This window comes from Gossypium hirsutum, chromosome D10, assembly GCF_007990345.1.
Source record: "Gossypium hirsutum isolate 1008001.06 chromosome D10, Gossypium_hirsutum_v2.1, whole genome shotgun sequence".
Lineage (NCBI taxonomy): Eukaryota > Viridiplantae > Streptophyta > Magnoliopsida > Malvales > Malvaceae > Gossypium > Gossypium hirsutum.
In genome coordinates, this window is record NC_053446.1 from 15,399,994 (window position 1) to 15,419,797 (window position 19,804).

A 19,804-nucleotide genomic window follows, 5' to 3' on the forward strand; every position below is an offset into this window, starting at 1 on the left:
CACCTATATGTATAGTGAATTTGGGCATTGAGGCCCTAGGACATGTTAGAGGGATAAGGGAATGTGAGTTAAGCTCCATTCAACGAGACATGTGAGGGGAAATAAGGAGAGTGTTAGCTTTATGCTTCACTTTTGGGACATGTTTGACTTTTTGAGTCTATGTTTGGTGTGTTGGAGATCCGCGTATCCGATGAGTGATGATAGAGCTCACTTTTATGTTTCATAGCTCAAGTGCCAAATTATCTTAAATTATGAATATGTGTGTATTATGATATGTGTTTATATGACGTGTGACCATTATGCAGTTTATCTATAAACCTGTTTTTGAATATTGTGATATATGCTTGAATGTTAGGTGATTATATATGTAATAAAATATATGCTTAATAGTGAATATGTTTACCATGTAAAAGAACTAATAATAATGCACGAGTAAGTATATTATGACACTAAAGTTGGAATTGTCAAGGTTATGATGTATTGTTGTTTCGTTAATGCTCGATGAACTATTTGCCCGGTAGTTGTTTTAGGCATTCATTGAGCTTGTTAAACTCATCCACTCTCTTCTTTAACCGTTGTAGATTAGTTGTATGTCAGAGTGAGCGGCGTGGTTTCCGAGAGGTGATACAAGCAAGTCTATTTATTATTTTCGTAGGTGTCCTATATTTATTTACGTTTTGAGGAATGAGGCAATATGGTAGCCTCATTATATAGCCCTGTTGATTTCTAGACATTATGCTGGTTTTTGGTTCGATTTATAAGGATTACGTGTTATTGTTATGCTTGAGTTCATGAACTTGAGGATGGATTGACGTTACTTGCTCGAACACGATTTTGCAATATTGACCTGTTAATTAGGCCGTTGAATGATTATTTGTCAAAGTAATTTATGATAATGTTTAGGAACTAAATTGGAATGGGTTAATTACTTATATATGCTGCATTTTTAAGGTCTAGAGCAAATGTATCGATAATTGGGTTTAAAAATCGATACCTCTGTGTTTTGAAATGTGCAAGAAGTCAAAATAGAGATTTGGTATCAATATCTTGGCCCGAGTGTCGATACTCATGGTGTAATTATCGAGACCTTGCGAAAGGTACCGATATTTTCCGATGTTTTAAAATTTGGCAAGAAACAATATGCTAGTTTGGTATCGATTTTCCAGATGGTATCGATACCACTTAAAGGAAATATCGATACCATAGAAGTGATATCGATACCTACGTAACATTTTTGGAAAATTTTGCTAAGTGATCCCAATGCTCGAGATATGTACATTTTATGTTTGTTTCTCGTATGTTAGTATGATTAAACGCTAAACTAAGCTTGCATGACTTGATATTCTCATAAATACTAGAATAATTAAAGTAAAACGAAACTGCATGTATTTCAACTCTGATAATTACAATGAAATCGACGTGAGATGGTAGTGTGGCATCTTGGTATTTGGCCTGGCATCCAGGCCGGGTGCGGGGTATTATATTAATATTTTTAATTGATATCTAACAAAAATATAATCTAAATTTTAATAAATAATATTAAACAATTATTTATTATATTATAACTTTAATAATTATTTTTTATTCTCATCATACCAACATCTTCAATATTTTTAATCTTATCAAAACTGAACTCATTGCACATTTAAAAGAAGCTTAAGGTGAGTTTGGATGGGCGGTGCGTTTACCTGCGGTGAGTGTAAAAACAGCGGTGGCGGTGAGATTAGATACTGTAGCGATACTGTAACGTGAGACAAAAAGTAATGTAAACGCACCACACCGCACCCAATCGCCCATCCAAACCCACCCTTAATCACCTCAAGTAATTGTTGCACGTACTTGCTTACTGACATCTATGCTCGGTAGAAAATATTCTAGGAAACCATAGAAGTTTAAAGTATCCTGTGCATTTAATTTTCTAAAAAAATAAAAAGTATGCTATAACATTTTTTAATTAATTTATATTTTTATTCTATTAAATACAATTTTTTTAGGTAAATTGCACTTAAAGTCACTAAACTATTAGTAGATTGATATTTTGGTCACTCAATTTCAAAAAGTTACAAAATGGTTATTGAACTATTTAATAGTTTTCATTTAAGTCGTTGTGCTATTAAAATTGTTGTTATATGACTTTCTCTGCTCGCACTGCTTGTACCAATTGAAAGTTTTCCTTCCTTCTTTCCTACTTTTCATTTTTTTTTTCATGAAACAACTTTAAACATTACGAATCTGCAAATTAAAATATAATCTTTTTTTGCTGATCTTCAACATTGACTGCCAAATCATATTAGACCTGAGGTATATTCTTCTACTTGTCGCTGGGTACTGATCCACTATACTAATTATCAAATCATTATTTGGAGCTCACTAGTTCAACTTTTTTATAAGAAAAAAATTAACCCAATGACTTAAATAAAAACTTTCAAATAATTCAATGATTATTTTATAACTTTTTAAAATTAAGTGGCTAAAACATAAACTTATCCAAATATTTTAGCCTTTAAAATTGCAGCCAGCAATGCTGGCACCATTCAGCCGCTTTCTAGATGTCAAAAGAATGGAAATAAATAAATTCAATGCAAAACGTTATGCTCTTAAGCGGATATTCGTCGCATTTACCTTGGAATTTGATTTATATTCCCTAAAAGGCTAAAACCCTAAAACTTGGGATCTTTCTCATATATATATATCAACTAGTTTTTCTATCCCCTGTGATTTGCTCCTATATTTTATGAAATTGTTATTTATTAAAAAATATTACTTTAAACTGGTGTAGTTTTAATAAGGTAACTTTATTTAGTATTTTAAAACCTTTTATTGGAAAAAATAATAAAAAACATTTTTAACTTTTAAAAAAAAAGAAATAACATGATGTTTTATAAAAATAATTTTTTTTTTGTAAAATTATAGGTATAATTATTTATTTGAAGATAAATTTTAAAACATTATCTTTTTATAAATTTGGAAAATACTAGTGTTCATACATTTATTTGCTAAAAAATTTAGATATTTGAAAAAGTAAAAGTAGTAAAATTTGTGCATTAATACAAAGCAATCACATATACACTTGTTAAAGGGTAAAAAGAATAAATATAAATGAAAAAATTGTAGGTCACGATATTTTAATTAAAATAATAAATTTACCTCAAAAACTATATTTATCTCATATCTAAAAATTTGAAATTTCATTATAATAAAAATTACATAAATATTTTGAAATTAAAATTTTAAATTTTATCAATAAAAAGTACATGATAATTTTTTAAGTTAGTTTATAGAGGTAAAAGGATAAATATATACATTGATTGCATTAATGAGAAAATTAAAATTATACGCATTTATAAAAGGGTAAAATGAAAAAAAATATAAATGATATCTCATACTTTAAAAAAGAAAAAATAGATCCACCAAGAATATTTGAAAACATTATATTAAAATTTTAAATAAAATATTTGTAGGATATCAAATTTTAAAAATAAATTGAAATATATATATCTTTCATAAATTCATAATTTACAATAAAAATTCAAAAAGAAAAAAATTGCCTCCGATATTATGGAATTTCAAAACTAAATAAATAATAGATCAATTAATTTTTAGAATGTTTTAACAAAATTAAAATTCAATGAGTAGATAATTTTTTTCTTTAAAAAATTATTTCGTTAAAAGATAGAATAGTTTATTTTTAAATTTTTCAAATCAATTTTTTTAAAAATTAGTATTTATCATTTTGATAAAAATATTAGATAAAAAATAAATATAAATATTAAATAAAAAAACTGCAGATGTGTGAATTGTGCAAATGTGATATATGATTTACAATGCAGAATAACAATAATTAATGGGTAGGGTTTCAGAAAATAATTTTAATTGCTAACAATAAATAAATGTAAATTTCATATATTGAAATTTGAAATTTTAGAAGAGGTGCATACTTATTTTCCAAATCTACCTCAACCACGAATTGCAAATGCCAAACATCATTACACACACAACTTGCAACCAAACATAGATATTCTTGACATACAAATACAATTGTTGAACATTAACATACACTAATTAAACATTCAGCATGAAGCAATCCTCGGACCATTTTAGTCCCATCTGCTAGAAACCCTAGCCATTAATCCATCCTTGGTGTGAAGTATAATGGAGGCAGCTGGAACAACAGGTGTTTCTTCCAACACATTTATACGATAATTGTAGATAATAGCAGATGCCACAGTTTTCATTATAACAAACGCCACTTTTTTCCCTACGCATATCCTTGGACCTGCATTGAAAGACAAGAACTTGGTTGATGCCTCGTATTTAATCCCTCCTCGCTCTGTAATCCATCTTTCAGGCTTGAATTCGTATGAATCTTCACCCCATATTGACTTCATTCTTCCCATTGAATACAAGTTAAACATGATTTTCATCTTTGGATGAACTGGATGGCCACTGGGAAGAATGTCTGCTTTCAATGGTTCCTTGAGCTGGAAAGGAACCGAGGGATATAACCTTAGTGCCTCACACAATGCTCCATGTAAATAAACCAAATCTTTCACCTCTTCAGCACCCAACACTCGCCTCTTTTTGGTTTCCTTTTCGGGTATTTTTGATCGAAGCTCTTCTATGATCTTTTTCTCCACTTTGGGATGCCTCGAAACCAACCAAATGAACCAAGTGAGAGCTGAGCTCGTGGTGTCCCTCCCTGCAATCATCATATTCAAAATGGTGTCTCTCAAGAACTTGTCATTACATTTCAAACCTGTTGCTTTCTCTTGGGTTATGTATGACGTTAAAAGATCAATACCCTCTACTTGGTCTGCTTCTTTGGTCAACCCTTGGTTCAGTTCTTTCCTCCTCTGGTTTATGCATTTTGCTATTACATCATCAAGAACTTCCCACGCCTTTCTGTATTTATGCTCTTGCCCCATGTTGAGCCATTTTTGCAGCTTAATAAAGCTTTGAGGCCTTGCAAGCCGATAAAACAAGGCTTCTTCTGCATCATCCAGGGCCTTGGAGAAATGAACTTCAGGGAAGTCAACGGAGAGGCTTTCGGGGTCGTTGCCAGTAAATAAGATGAAGGTAGAATCAAATGTAAACCTCTGGAGAACATCTTCTAAGTTGACCACCAAGCCTCGTTTGGCGACATGTTCGAGAACGGGAATTAGCCCGTTTTCCACCTTGGCTCGACTAGTTGTCGACAACAGTCGGTGGAAAAGCTGATGCCTAACGAATTCTTGAGCGACTTTCCTCTGGTATTTCCACAAATCCATGTCGGCGTTGAAAATGCCGTCGCCCAAGATTTCGAAAATCTCCTTGAAGTCGGATCCTTTGGGGAAGTTGTGGAAGTTGGAAATCATGACGTAGTGGACGTTGGCGGGGTCGCAGGTCAACAAGAAGTTCATCTGAGTGAACCAAGGGCCTATGAAAAGTGAAGTGCAATGGCACATTTGGAGAATCTCAGTGCACCAATCGTGGATCCGGTGAACGTTGAGTAAGAGCTGCGGCATCATCCCCACTAGTGGGAAATTAATTGGCTGCCCATCTTTACTATTTTTCAGGCATCCCAGAAATACAAAGCAAATGAAAGCAATTAAAATTTCAAGAATACCCACAAACGCCATGGAACTGAAAACCTTTAAAGCTTTGGGATACTTTCTTGTTTTTTCTTCTTCTCTTTTTACGTATCAATAAAAGGAGGCTTTCTGTTTTAATAGTATAAAAGCTTTCTGTTTCCAGAAGGAAAACGTAATACTTTCAAATTCGCCATTATTGTTAACAGCCTGTCTATATTTATGTTATACATGCCAATTTCAGTAGTTAATTTCTATGTTATAACTTCATATTTTTTATATTTTTTGTAATATAATTATACTAAAATGTTAATTATTTTTTGGTAGATTTAATATAATGTTTAGAATTACCAAAACTCTTTCCAAGAGGAAAATACGTTTCAATACATTCAAACTTATACTCTTATACTAACAATGTCAATTAAATTAAGATTCAATTAGTAAAAAAATATGCATATATAAAGATTCGATCGAAAAATATATATAGGTATTGTCCAAACCATTTCTATTTTTGGAAAAAAAACAAAAATTAGTTATCGACTTTAAAAAAACAAAAATTGGGAGTCGCCACCAATCTTTTATTGAGGTGTGATTGGATTACCTAAAAATAGCTTTGGTCTACGAGTTTTAGAAAAATGGATCTAGGAGTCGGTTACGTACGAGGAAGTATTAGCACCCTCGTAACGCCCAAAATTGGTACCTAGTTAATTAATTAGTGTCTTAATGTCGAAAATTTAAAAATATGATCCTTAATAAAAACTTAAAAAACGTTACTTATTAAGACTCTTATCATTTCGGAGAAAGAAAATATCACACCTAATGCGTTAGAGCACGTCATTCTAATTCCTCAAAAATGAATTAGTCCAAAATACTTGTGTAATAAAATTTAAAAGAATATTCATTTGTTTAAGATTTATAAAGAAATCGCGGCCCAATACGTTAGGGCACAATTTTTCAAAATCCTAAACTTGGAATATTTCCTTTGTTATTATTTTTTTTAAATCTTTGTCTCGAGAAATCAATACGTCACATCCAATACGTTAGGGTACAACATATTGAATTCCCGACAACAAGCTTTTCATTTTATTTTTTGATTAATGAGCAATTCTCGATTGTTAGATTTAACGAAGAAAATTGGAACCCAATACGTTAGGGCTCAATTTCCTTGAAAATCCTAAATACGAGTATTATCTCAATTTTAAAAATTCTAAAATCGAGTAAAAAAATGATGTAATGCTACATTAAATGTAAAATACAATAATAAATACAACAATAGCATAGAAATAAACGAAATTAATGTACATAAAAAAACAACGACATGTAAAGTATCAAATGAACAAAATATAAATGAAAATATAAATCAATAAGCAAATGAAGGAAATAAACAAAAAAATATAAAGAGAAAAAAAGGTACAAAATATATACATGAAATTATAAAGAATAAAAGACATACACATGGGTTTACTTATAAAATTTTGAACTATAGAATTTATAAAATATATATATAATGCATTTATGAAAATAAAGAAAAATATATAAATATACATATATATATTATAACATATGTGTTGAAAATATAAGTTTGTATTTAAGCAAATAAAAAACAAAGACATGTGCGTATATATATATAAAATATTCATTAGAAAAATATATAAATACATACATGTACATATATACAAAAGTAAAAAAAAATTTGAAACTAAATATAAAAGTATATATATGTATATAAAAGTTAGGAAGTAAAATAAAAATAAAACGTATGTATAAAATATATATAAGCATACGTATACTATATATAAAACAATATATATATTACATAAAAACGATGCATGCGCATGAATATAAAATAATAATAATAAATAATAATAATAATGATACAAGATTAATGATGCCACATAATAGTATTAATAATATTAAAATAATTAATTTAATAGTAAAAAACTAAAATAACAAATAGAGGATTAAATAGCATCAATAATCAAAGACCAATGAATTTAAAACAAAGAGTATAAAATAAAAAATATAAGGCCAAATAAAATGTAAACAAATTTGAAAATAATGAATTTGAAAATGAATAATAAGGGAAAAAGAGATTTGAAATCAACAATATACAAATCAATAAATAAATTATACACAAATCAACAAAATAAGAACGCAAGAGAGATAGAAATTTGAGTAAATACTCTTAAGAATTATTATTACTCCCCACTTCCCTCTTTTACAATGAAGGGAGATGCATCTATTTATAGTTGAGCCTCTCCAAATCCAACGGTACAGATTAATTACATCAACGGCTAAGATTAAAAGGTATCTACAAATTAAATCTCTAAGATTACAAAATCATATCTTCTAAGATTGCTTATCATATCTAAGATTACATATCATATCTAAGATTGCATATCATATCTAAGATTACATATCATATCTAAGATTGCATATCCTTGAAGATTATGTTTCCATATGCATCAAGCTTGTAGATAGATCTTCAACCTTTTAAAGTAATGGGCTATCCCGATCGGGCCAAATGATATAATTTTGGACTTTGTTTTATTATTTTGGGTTTATTATTTTTTTATGAGCTCGGGCTAAATTGGCCTATTATAGCTGCCCCTCTATGCTCATTATCGTGTAACGAGAACAGAGTAAAGACTTTAGAAATGGCCAATTTTGTCTGGTCGCGCTAGACTTTAGCGCTCTTCTTCTTCTTCGAATAGCCTCATTCTTCCTACTGCATCTTCAGAGGTATAGGAACTGGTGCTTCAACCTACTCCACTGCAATGCCAGGGAGATAGGATTTTCATGTTGTAGTTTTTCAAAATTTGCTATCTTTAATCTACTCCACTACAACTCTAGGGAGATAAGACTTATAGCTTCAACTTGATCTGCTGCAACTTTAAAGATGAATTTGATGCGATCTCCTCTACTGTAATTTCAGAGAGATTCTAATCCACTCCACTGAAACTTTAGGGAGATGGGTTTTGTTTATTTAGTCTGCCCCACTGCAATTTCAAGGGGATAAGACTTTATTTCTTGAGTCTGCTCCACTACAACTTTAGGGAGATAAGACCCGATGCGATCTGCTCTCTGCAACTTCAGAGAGATAAGATCTGTGATTTTAATCCACTCCACTGCAACTTCAGGGAGATAGGATTATTGGCTTTAATCTACTCCACTGCAACTTCAGGGAGATAAGATTCGCCATCTTCAGTCTGCCTCACTACAACTTCAGGAGGATAAGGCTTGCTTACTTAATCTGCTCCACTGTAACTTCAGGGAGATAAGACTAGATGCGATCTGCTCTCTGTAACTTCAGAGAGATAAGATCTGTGATTTTAATCCGCTCCACTGCGACTTCAGGGAGATAGGATTATTGGCTTTAATCTGCTCCACTGCAACTTCAGGGAGATAAGATTCGCCATCTTCAGTCTGCCTCACTACAACTTCAGGAGGATAAAGCTTGCTTACTTAATCTGCTCCACTGTAACTTCAGGGAGATAAGACTAGATGCGATCTGCTCTCTGCGACTTCAGGGAGATAGGATTATTGGCTTTAATCTGCTCCACTGCAACTTCAGGGAGATAAGACTCGCTTTCTTGGGTCTGCTCTACTGCAACTTTAGGTAGATAAGACCCGATGCAATCTGCTCTCTGTAACTTCAGAGAGATAAGATTTGTGATTTTAATCCACTCCACTGCAACTTCAGGGAGATAGGATTATTAGCTTTAATCTGCTCCACTGAAACTTCAGGGAGATAAGATTCGCCATATTCAGTTTGCCTCACTACAACTTCAGGAGGATAAGGCTTGCTTACTTAGTCTGCTCCACTACAACTTTAGGGAGATAAGACTAGATGCGATCTGCTCTCTGCAACTTTAGAGAAATAAGATCTGTGATTTTAATCCGCTCCACTGTGACTTTAGGGAGATAGGATTATTGGCTTTAATCTGCTCCACTGCAACTTCAGGGAGATAAGATTCACCATCTTCAGTCTTTTAAATTGCAATGTTAGGGAAACAAGATTCACTGTCGTAGCTTCAAACTGTTCCACTACACCGTCAGGGGAGTAAGATTCACTGTCGTGGTTTCAATCTGCTCCACTGTAATGCCAAAGAGATAGGATTCGCTGCCCACAGCTTCAATCCGCTCCACTTCAGCTAATCCAAGCCTTAACGCCAGGGAGATAAGATTCGTCGTCGTGGCTTCAATCTGCTCTGCTACAACGCTAGGGAAATAAGATTCGCCGTTCTGGCTTCAATCTTTTCCATTGCAACGTCAAGGCGATAAGACTGATGTCTTCGATCTGCTTCACTGCCAGTACAGGAAGGCAAGATCTGTTATTTTTAACCTACTCCACTGTTGCTCAGGGAGATAGGATTCATAATCTTCAACCTATTCCACTGCTGACCAGGGAGATAAGACTTACAATCTTCAACCTATTCCACTACTGTCTAGGGAGATAGGGCTGGGGTCATCGATCTGCTTCACTGTCGGTGCAGGAAGGCAAGATCTGCTATTTTTAACCTGCTCCGCTGCAACCCAGAGAGGCAAGGCTGGTGTCTTCGATCTGCTTCGCTGTCGGTGCAGGAAGGCAAGATCTGCTATTTTTAACCTGCTCCGCTGCAACCCAAGGAGGCAAGGCTGGTATCTTCGATCTGCTTCGCTATCGGTGCAGGAAGGCAAGATCTACTATTTTTAACCTGCTTCGCTACAGCCCAGAGAGGCAAGGCTGGTGTCTTCAATCTGCTTCGCTGTCGACGCAAGAAGGCAAGATCTGCTATTTTTAACTTGCTCTGCTATAACTCAGGGAGGCAAGGCTGGTGTCTTCGATCTGCTTCGTTGTCGGTGCAGGAAGGCAAGATCTGCTATTTTTAACCTGCTCCGCTGCAACCCAGGGATGCAAGGCTAGTGTCTTCGATCTGCTTCGCTATCGGTGCAGGAAGGCAAGATCTGCTATTTTTAACCTACTCCGCTACAACTCAGGGAGACAAGGTTAGTGTCTTCGATCTGCTTCGCTGTCGGAGCAGGAAGACAAGATCTGTTATCTTCACTGATCTGCTCTCTGGGGAATATGACCTGTATAATGAACCTAATTATGCCTAATGATTAGGATGGCATAAAATGAATCAAATGCTCCTAACTAGACATGTGTGAATGGTGTTTGCACGAATGCATAATTTTTTAATAATTTTTTTTTGAGAATGATCCCACTTAGGTTTTCATTGCTCGAAGTTTATTAAGGCTTTAACACTGATGTGCTACAACGCCTTCTTGCTTGGCTGGCTTTTCTGAAGAAACATTTAGTTAGGTTTCCCCCCACTGTAAACCTCAAAGTTCAATCTATTGGGGCGCAAAATTTGTACCATCATTCTCCCACTATAACCCAAAAGTAGGAATATATGGTTTTTTCTGGATCCTCTCCTATCACAATTCAAGGATACAGGATCTAAATCTCTCTGGTCCCTTACACCATTCTCAGGGTATCGTACTAAAGGCTCATGCATAAATGAAAGCTTTCTTCTCCGAAGAAACCTCTTCCTACTGTCTGGTGATCATTGCTTACTTGTTTATTTAAGATTTTTCATTTTGTTCAATGAATGTTTTTAACAACAAAATCCAAAGAGAAAGTCCTAATTTAGACTCTTCCTTTTCAGGTTTCCAACCTTTAAACATAGTGCGTTCTAAACAATAGTCCTGTTTCAAGTTCCTGTATTATTTAGAAACTTCTAGAGTAATATGCCAAACTTCCCTTGTGAAAGTTTTATTAGTCCATTAATCATTATTCCAATGCAACATGCTTGCAAAAAGGGTATAACAATGGATCAGAATACAATTGGTTCTGAGCATAGCTCGAAAGGAATAGATTATCAAAAAATAGTAAATAAGGATAACAAAGAAATTGATTGGGAAAATGTATCTTGGAAAAGAATGAAGTATTCCAAGAATAGCAAATTCAATATAAAAATTGGATGCCTTAGATATCGCAGCTTGAACTTCTCTATACAAACTTTCTGAGTTTGACATGTGTTTTGGAGATCTACAGTACTCTGTCGATGTCCCAAGATGTTGTCTACCCTTTCCTGTTGATTCAAGATCATCATATGCCCCAATCTGATCAAAATTTAAATTGCTTTGATCACCTTATGCCCCATTCTGATCAATATTTGAGCCATCCTTTTCGGGTTTTCAACTCAAATCCCCTTTGGTCTCAAGACGCCCTTTGCGGGTTTTCACCTTGGCCTCTCCATTTTCTTTCTTCTTTTCTCTCTTTTTTTTTTCTTTTTTTATATTTTGAAATATTTTTGATTGAATCTGAACTCATAGGATTAGGCATGTCCTTGTTATCCTTTTTGATAAAAATCTATGCTTTTCCAAATAAGGTCTTCCACATAAGGTCCTTCCCAATTTGGGATGAAGTTTTTTTAGCATGGGAAAGATCTTCTTCAATACTAGGTCCCTCTCAAGGAATTATCTAGGATGGACCTTTTTTGTGAACTTGCATCATTTTCTTTTGACGCATTTGACCATGATGGACAACTTTAAACATTCCTCTTCAATCGGAATTGGATTCAAAAACTCAGAAAGAATTTTGTCTTCAATAGGCAAAACCGCGATGGGCCCAAGAGAAAGGCATTACCCTGGTAGAGTTTTTTTTGGTGATATGGCATTAATCGTGAACAGACTGCAAACTTTTGATATTATGCTGTTGTTCAAATTTAGTACATTGTCAGATATGATCCTTTTGGTGTTCCATACTGACATATGATTTTTCACAAATTTGCTAACTGTCAACCTTGTGACATTGGCATATGAAGCAGCTTCCATTCATTTAGTAAAGTAACCGTCGATCACAAAGATGAATCAATGACTGTCAGACTCTTTTGGCGAGATCGACCAAATGACCTCCATGCCTTATATAAGGAAAAGTCATGTATCTCAATGATTTTTTGTAGGGAAGATCCGTTTCTCGACTTGTTCTACCATCCTTAACAAGTCCGAAAATAGGATACAATCTATGTCATCTTCAAAGTCATGAAATCCCTCTAAACACATGCCTCGCTCAAAAGGAAATTCTAAGCCTGTAGTAGCGTCACTCATGCTATTGATATCTGGAGATCCAATATAAAAGAATATACAAAAGAATGTATTTATGAATAACTATTTGTACAATATAATTATGAATGAAAGAATGATGTGGAAGAAAATCCAAAAGAATGAAAGAATAATTATTTCAAAAAGAATGAAAAAATATTGGCTCAAAAATGAATGCAAAGATGTATTTTATTAGAATAATGACGTTCAGACATGAGCTTATTTCACAAAGGAATTTCTATTATTTTTAGGCTAAAAACAACAAAAATGTTCTGAACATTATTCTAAATAAGCTCTAAAAATTACAGGGATTTCTTCCGCATTTCAATTACTTAGAACACTACCAGATTTATAAGGGCAGATATCAAAAGGTCCCCCTTTCATTTGTGTCTCCCTATATGTCATTGATGTGAACACTTCCCAACATCTCCTAATACATTGCATTCACCCTATTGTCAATCATGATTGGGTAGCGAATTTTCTGCATTAAATGAGCCATCCAACTTGACAATACCCATGTTGATGAATTTTTCAACTAGCTTTTTGAAGGTAATGAAATTCTCTATTGAGTGTCCCGTAATTCCTGCATGATAATCGCATTGTGCACTTGCGTCATACTATTTGGGATACGGAGGCTGTGGAGGCTTCACATGTAAAGGAGAAACAACATGTGCATCGAATAAGCTTTGATACAGCTTTTTGTACAACATTGGAATTGGCGTGAACTGGAGTTTTTCAGTACTTTGCTTCACACATGATTCTTGTCTTGATGAACCCTGCTGATTAGTAATCGATTTGCTGTACGTATTCACGCTGTTCACCTCATTTTCTTTTTCTTTTGAGGCTTATCTTCTATTGTTTCCTCCAGCATCAATCTTTTCGCTCCTTATGGCACTTTCAATCATTTCACCATTCATGATTATGTCAGAAAATCTTTTTGTGGCACTCCCTAACATATGTGTGATGAACGGAGCTTTTAATGTATTTATGAATAGCATTGTCATTTCCCTTTCCAAGAGCGATGGCTGAACTTGGACAGCGACCTCCCTCCACCTCTGTGTGTATTGCCTAAAACTTTCACCGGGCTTCTTTTCCATGTTTTGTAGAGCGATTCTATCAGGTACCATGTCAGTTACATGATTGTACTACTTTATGAATGCCTGTGCTAAATCTTTCCATGAATTAATCTTGGCACGACTCAATTGATTGTACCACTTGGACGCTGCCCCTGTGAGGCTATCCTAGAAACAATGTATCAACAACTGGTCATTACTAACATACCCAGTCATCCGCCTACAAAACATAGTAATATGGGCTTTGGGACTACTAATTCCATTATACTTCTCAAACCCAGGCATTTTAAATTTGTAAGGGAGTACTAAATCCGGAACCAAGCTTAATTCTTTAGCATCAATCCCATAGTAGCTCTTATCACTTTCCATTACTCTAAATTTCCCTTCCAACCATTTATACTTTTCTTTTAGCTGTTTTGGCAATTTATCCTTCATTTTCTCTTTTTCAGATGTTTCATCGAAGTCAGGGATAATAGAATTAACAAGGTTGTCTCCGGGGTTAGAGCCTGATCCAGCTTGAAAATTCATTGGTGTTACAGCACCGGTCTGAAACTGTTGAGGCTTGATGGTGCCAGAAGATTTGCGCGAATATACCTCAACATGATGAGGGGTAAAGCCTGGGGATCAACAAGTCCCTCACTGTCTCCTTCTTCAAGATTGAGCACAGAGCTATTTCCTTTATCAGTTCCTCTAGTCAACAACTGAGTTAATCGAGCCATCATACTCTCTTGAGATTCCATCATTTTGTCCATCATTTTTTGCTGAATTTTCTCAAGCTGTTCATTCATTTGTTGTTGAAGCTGATTCTGCATCTCCTTTTGAAACTGTTCTAGCCTTTCCATTCTTTGGTCCATGTCCTTAGTTTTTGATTGAGTACCGTGACGGTGTTTGGTGGGTTTGTTGGTTTCCAGATTAACTGAAATAAATTTACTCAATTAGACTCTTTCAATGCATATGATGTCATGTAATGCAGATGCATGAAATGAATGCCTAAAGAGACATTGATTCTGATTCAATTACATTTAGAAAACTTTTCTAAAAAAAAAATCTCTTTACATAAAATGGATATTTATACGGCCTTGCCCTCATAGGCGAAGACATTCGACCCTCTTCTTCATTCGAGCGTTAAGATAAATCTCACGCACTCTTCAAAAGGGACGTCTCTTCCATCTCCTCTTTGCTTGATCCAGGCTGCAACTCATTTCTTACTCATCCTCGTGATGCTCGTTGGCTTCTCTTTAAGAAAGTTCAGCGGCTCTCGAATAATCTTTGTTATCTTGAATCCTTGGGCAACAGAGCCATAGTCGTGTAGTCCTCCATTAAACTATCATCCTTCTCTTATCACGTTTTCTTGACCATATTCAGACAACCATATTATCATCCACTTTATCAAGAAACTCATTTTCTTATGACAAGCTCTCTATTTAGCAACTGAACGTGAATCAACACCTCTTTTTTATGATGAAAATGCAATACAATCGCAACCAAAAAGAAAATAGGTTAGTACAAAGCTAAAGAAAGAATAAATAGAAAACCTATTCGGGTGACCACTAGGGGTTTGGCATAGCTTTACCTAGGGCAAGTTCCTAAGGTTCATTATATGAGGTTCGGTTTCTAGGGCAAAGGTACCCGAACCAGCAGATTCCTCGATCTTCACCCATTATAGGCTCATATAGATCAAGTTCGGCTCAGGGGAACACATTTTTCCTATGACTATACGGAGATGATAATCTCACGAAGGCATAGGTACCGATGTATTCCGAAAGCGATCCACTATCCTATACAGAGGTGAAAACCTCACGAAGGAATAGTTTCTCACTCCCACTTAAAATGGTAAAATCATTCAACTCATGTAATGTATAATGCAAAGATCAATTAAGCAAGAAAATAATGAATGCAAAAGGATCTCATGAATTTTTTTTAAAAAAATATTTTCTCAACCATAAGATAAAAATTAATCAACTTTGTGGCTCGACTCTCTTATTTTTTAAAAATTCCCCAGTGGAGTCGCCAAGCTGTCGAAATCATTTCTATTTTTGGAAAAAAAAAACAAAAATTAGTTGTCGACTTTAAAAAAACAAAAATTGGGAGTCGCCACCAATATTTTATTGAGGTGTGATTGGATCACCTAAAAAATAGCTTTGGTCTACGAGTTTTAGAAAAATGGATCCAGGAGTCAGTTACGTACGAGGAAGGATTAGCACCATCGTAACGCCCAAAATTAGTACCTAGTTAATTAATTAGTGTCTTAATGTTGAAAATTTAAAAATATGATCCTTAATAAAAACTTAAAAAATGTTACTTATTAAGACTCTTATCATTTCGAAGAAAGAAAATGTCACACCCAACGCGTTAGGGCACGACATTCTAATTCCTCAAAAATGAATTAGTCCAAAATACTCGTGTAATAAAATTTAAAAGAATATTCATTTGTTTAAGATTTATAAAGAAATCGCGGCCCAATACGTTAGGACACAATTTCTCAAAATCCTAAACTTGGAATATTTCCTTTGTTATTATTTTTTAAAAAAAATCGTTGTCTCGAGAAATCAATACGTCACATCCAATACGTTAGGATACAACATATTAAATTCACGACAACAAGCTTTTCATTTTATTTTTTGATTAATGAGCAATTCTCGATTGTTAGATTTAACGAAGAAAATTGAAATCCAATACGTTAGAGCTCAATTTCCTTGAAAATCCTAAATACGAGTATTATCTCAATTTTGAAAATTTTAAAATCGAGTAAAAAATGATGTAATGTTACATTAAATGTAAAATACAATAATAAATACAACAATGACATAAAAATAAGCAAAATTAATGTACATAAAAAACAATGACATGTAAAGTATCAAATGAACAAAATATAAATGAAAACATAAATCAATAAGCAAATGAAGGAAATAAACAAAAAATATAAAGAGAAAAAAAGGTACAAAATATATACATGAAATTATAAAGAATAAAAGACATACACATGGGTTTACATATAAAATTTTGGACTATAGAATTTATAACAAAATATATATATAATGCAATTATGAAAATAAAGAAAAATATATAAATATACATATATATATTATAACATATGTGTTGAAAATATAAGTTTGTATTTAAGCAAATAAAAAACATAGACATGTGCGTATATATATAAAAATATTCATTAGAAAAATATATAAATACATATATGTACATATATACAAAAGTAAAAAAAAATTGAAACTAAATATAAAAGTATATATATGCATATAAAAGTTAGGAAGTAAAAAAAATAAAAAAACATATGTATAAAATATATATAAGCATACGTATACTATATATAAAACAATATATATTACATAAAAACGATGCATGCGCAAGAATATAAAAATAAAAATAAAAATAATAAATAATAAATAATAAATAATAATAATAATACAAGATTAATGCTGCCACATAATAGTATTAATAATATTAAAATAATTAATTTAATAATAAAAAAATAAAATAACAAATAGAGGATTAAATAGCATCAATAATCAAAGACCAGTGAATTTAAAACAAAGAGTATAAAATAAAAAAAATATAAGGCCAAATAAAATGTAAACAAATTTGAAAATAATGAATTTGAAAATGAATAATAAGGTAAAAAGAGATTTGAAATCAACAATATACAAATCAATAAATAAATTATACACAAATCAACAAAATAAGAACGTAAGAGAGAGAGAAATTTGAGTAAATACTTTTAAGAATTATTATTACTCCCCACTTCCCTCTTTTACAATGAAGGGAGAGGCATCTATTTATAGTTGAGCCTCTCCAAATCCAATGGTACAGATTAATTACATCAACGGCTAAGATGAAAAGGTATCTACAAATTAAATCTCTAAGATTACAAAATCATATCTTCTAAGATTGCATATCATATCTAAGATTACATATCATATCTAAGATTGCATATCATATCTAAGATTACATATCATATCTAAGATTGCATATCCTTGAAGATTATGTTTCCATATGCATCAAGCTTGTAGATAGACCTTCAACCTTTTCAAGTAATGGGTCATCCCGATCGGACCAAATAATATAATTTTGGACTTTATTTTATCATTTTAGGTTTATTATTTTTTATGAGCCCGGACTAAATTGGCCTATTACAGTTATAATGTATAAAGAATTAAATTAAACATGCTTATAGACATTCATTATCAAGTGTCAGCTTGAAAACAACGTATCCATTGGCAGCCTCAAACTCCAATTTTAAAACAAAATATAAACAAAACAAAGTATATTTCTGGAAAAAAGAAAAGGAACTGCTTCATTTTTAAAAATATTATTAGTTTATTTTAAAAAATTATTACAAACCAAAAACTATATCAATATTCAAAATATAGATAAAATATAGGAGGTTAAAATTTAAATTTTAGGTAGTTACTGAGTTAGGTAACAATAGAAATATAGTTTTTGTTTTTGTACTAATTAATATATATCAACGTTCGCGTAACATTTTAAATTTACTGATATTTTTCATATATATATATATATACCTCATTCCTAAGTTTTTGATAGAAAATAAAAGATAATATGGATAAAAAAATTCAAAACTAAAATTAATAAGTAGTTGAGTATAATAATAGGGCACAACATTATTAAAAAAAATTCAATTTCAAACTTTAAAAATGATATTATTAAAAAGAACAATCACTATCCCTAGATATAAACTCCTCCATTTTATCTCAATCTATGAAGAGAGGGTGTGCATGCAACAGTAATTTTTTGTTTTTGTAAAGAAAAAAAAGAGAAGAGTTTGTTGTTGTGTGTGTGCGTGTTTCGAGACAAAAGGTAAAAGAGCCTTACCATACATTTATTGTTTGTCTAAAAGGGGAGAACTAGTCTCTGACGACAATATTAAAATTGAGTACTAACAACATTAATTGCTTTCTGAATCTTATCTAAACTTTTTAGTGTGTTTGTACGGCTACTTTATTATTTCCTCAGTTGAATGTCATTCGTATTTTGGTAAAGATTTATAGCTATGGTAGATACCATTTGATGTTTGAAGGAAAAATCATTATCCAAAAAACTGAATAAATCAGAAAAAAGAGAATAAGCTGACTGTTAACTATAATCAACTAACCAACAACCTAACAACTTAACTAGGCTCATATACAAGTTTTGTTTAAGTTGGGATTGGATCTAATAGATAGGATTTAAAGAGTGTAATTACAAAATTTAAAAAAAAAATTGTTTGCTTCATTATAATAGTTAATACAATTTTAAACTTGAAATTAAAAACATAAGTAAAAAATTTTGTAAAAAATAAGATCGAAAATTTTTCTTCTCTTTCTTAAAAATAAGTCATAGAAATAATTAATTTATTATTCACTCATATACTAAAATATATATAAAAAATAATATTCTTACAACATTCCATTCACATTGTATTAAATACTAACCCCTAATTTTATTCATGTTTAGTCCAATTTGAAATATCAACAATTAAATTTATTTATAAAATTTATAAAAAATTATGGTAATATAATAAATTGATCGGAGTAAGATCTTCAAAAATAATTAAGATTTGATCTTTATTTTCAAGGGCTTCAACTCATATTTTGATTTAATATTTATTTTCAAACATTCTCATCCTTTTAAATATAAGGTGAGACTTTGACATAGAGGTATTCATGAGACGGATTTATTTGGGGTCGGGTATGATTGAAATATGATATTAACATATTTTATATTTATTTGAGTTCTGTTCAACGTAAAATGTGAGCCTAAACTTTTACTCAAACTCGTACGCAATTGTAGATGACTAACCCAAAGTCATTTTAGGTAGCCTTTATTTTTTTAATATTTATATTGTTTTTAATTTAAAATTTAAATTTTTTTTTCATATATTAAACTTATATGTAGATAAATTATTTTTTTTTCAATTCTTACATTATAGAATTATAATTTATTATAGACCTATTTTAATATAATATATTGTAAAATTAGAGCACCAATCAAATTCAACGTAACACCCCTTACCTGGTCCGATCGTCGGACCCGAGCTACAGGATGCTACTACAGATACCG

General features: G+C 32.1%; 1 protein-coding gene across 1 annotated transcript; it reads right to left on the minus strand.

Annotated features, from left to right (window-relative positions):
* Positions 1 to 3,887: 3,887 nt before the first annotated feature.
* LOC107914397 (alkane hydroxylase MAH1) lies at positions 3,888 to 5,757 on the minus strand. Its single transcript, XM_016843298.2, has one exon. It carries the CDS (start codon positions 5,616 to 5,618, stop codon positions 4,098 to 4,100), a length of 1,521 nt encoding a protein of 506 aa, XP_016698787.1. The 5' UTR covers positions 5,619 to 5,757; the 3' UTR covers positions 3,888 to 4,097.
* Positions 5,758 to 19,804: the final 14,047 nt, after the last annotated feature.

Coding starts and splice junctions, on each gene's coding strand:
- LOC107914397 (XM_016843298.2), bottom strand. CDS start 5,618: ATGGCGTTTGTGGGTATTCTTGAAATTTTAATTGCTTTCATTTGCTTT.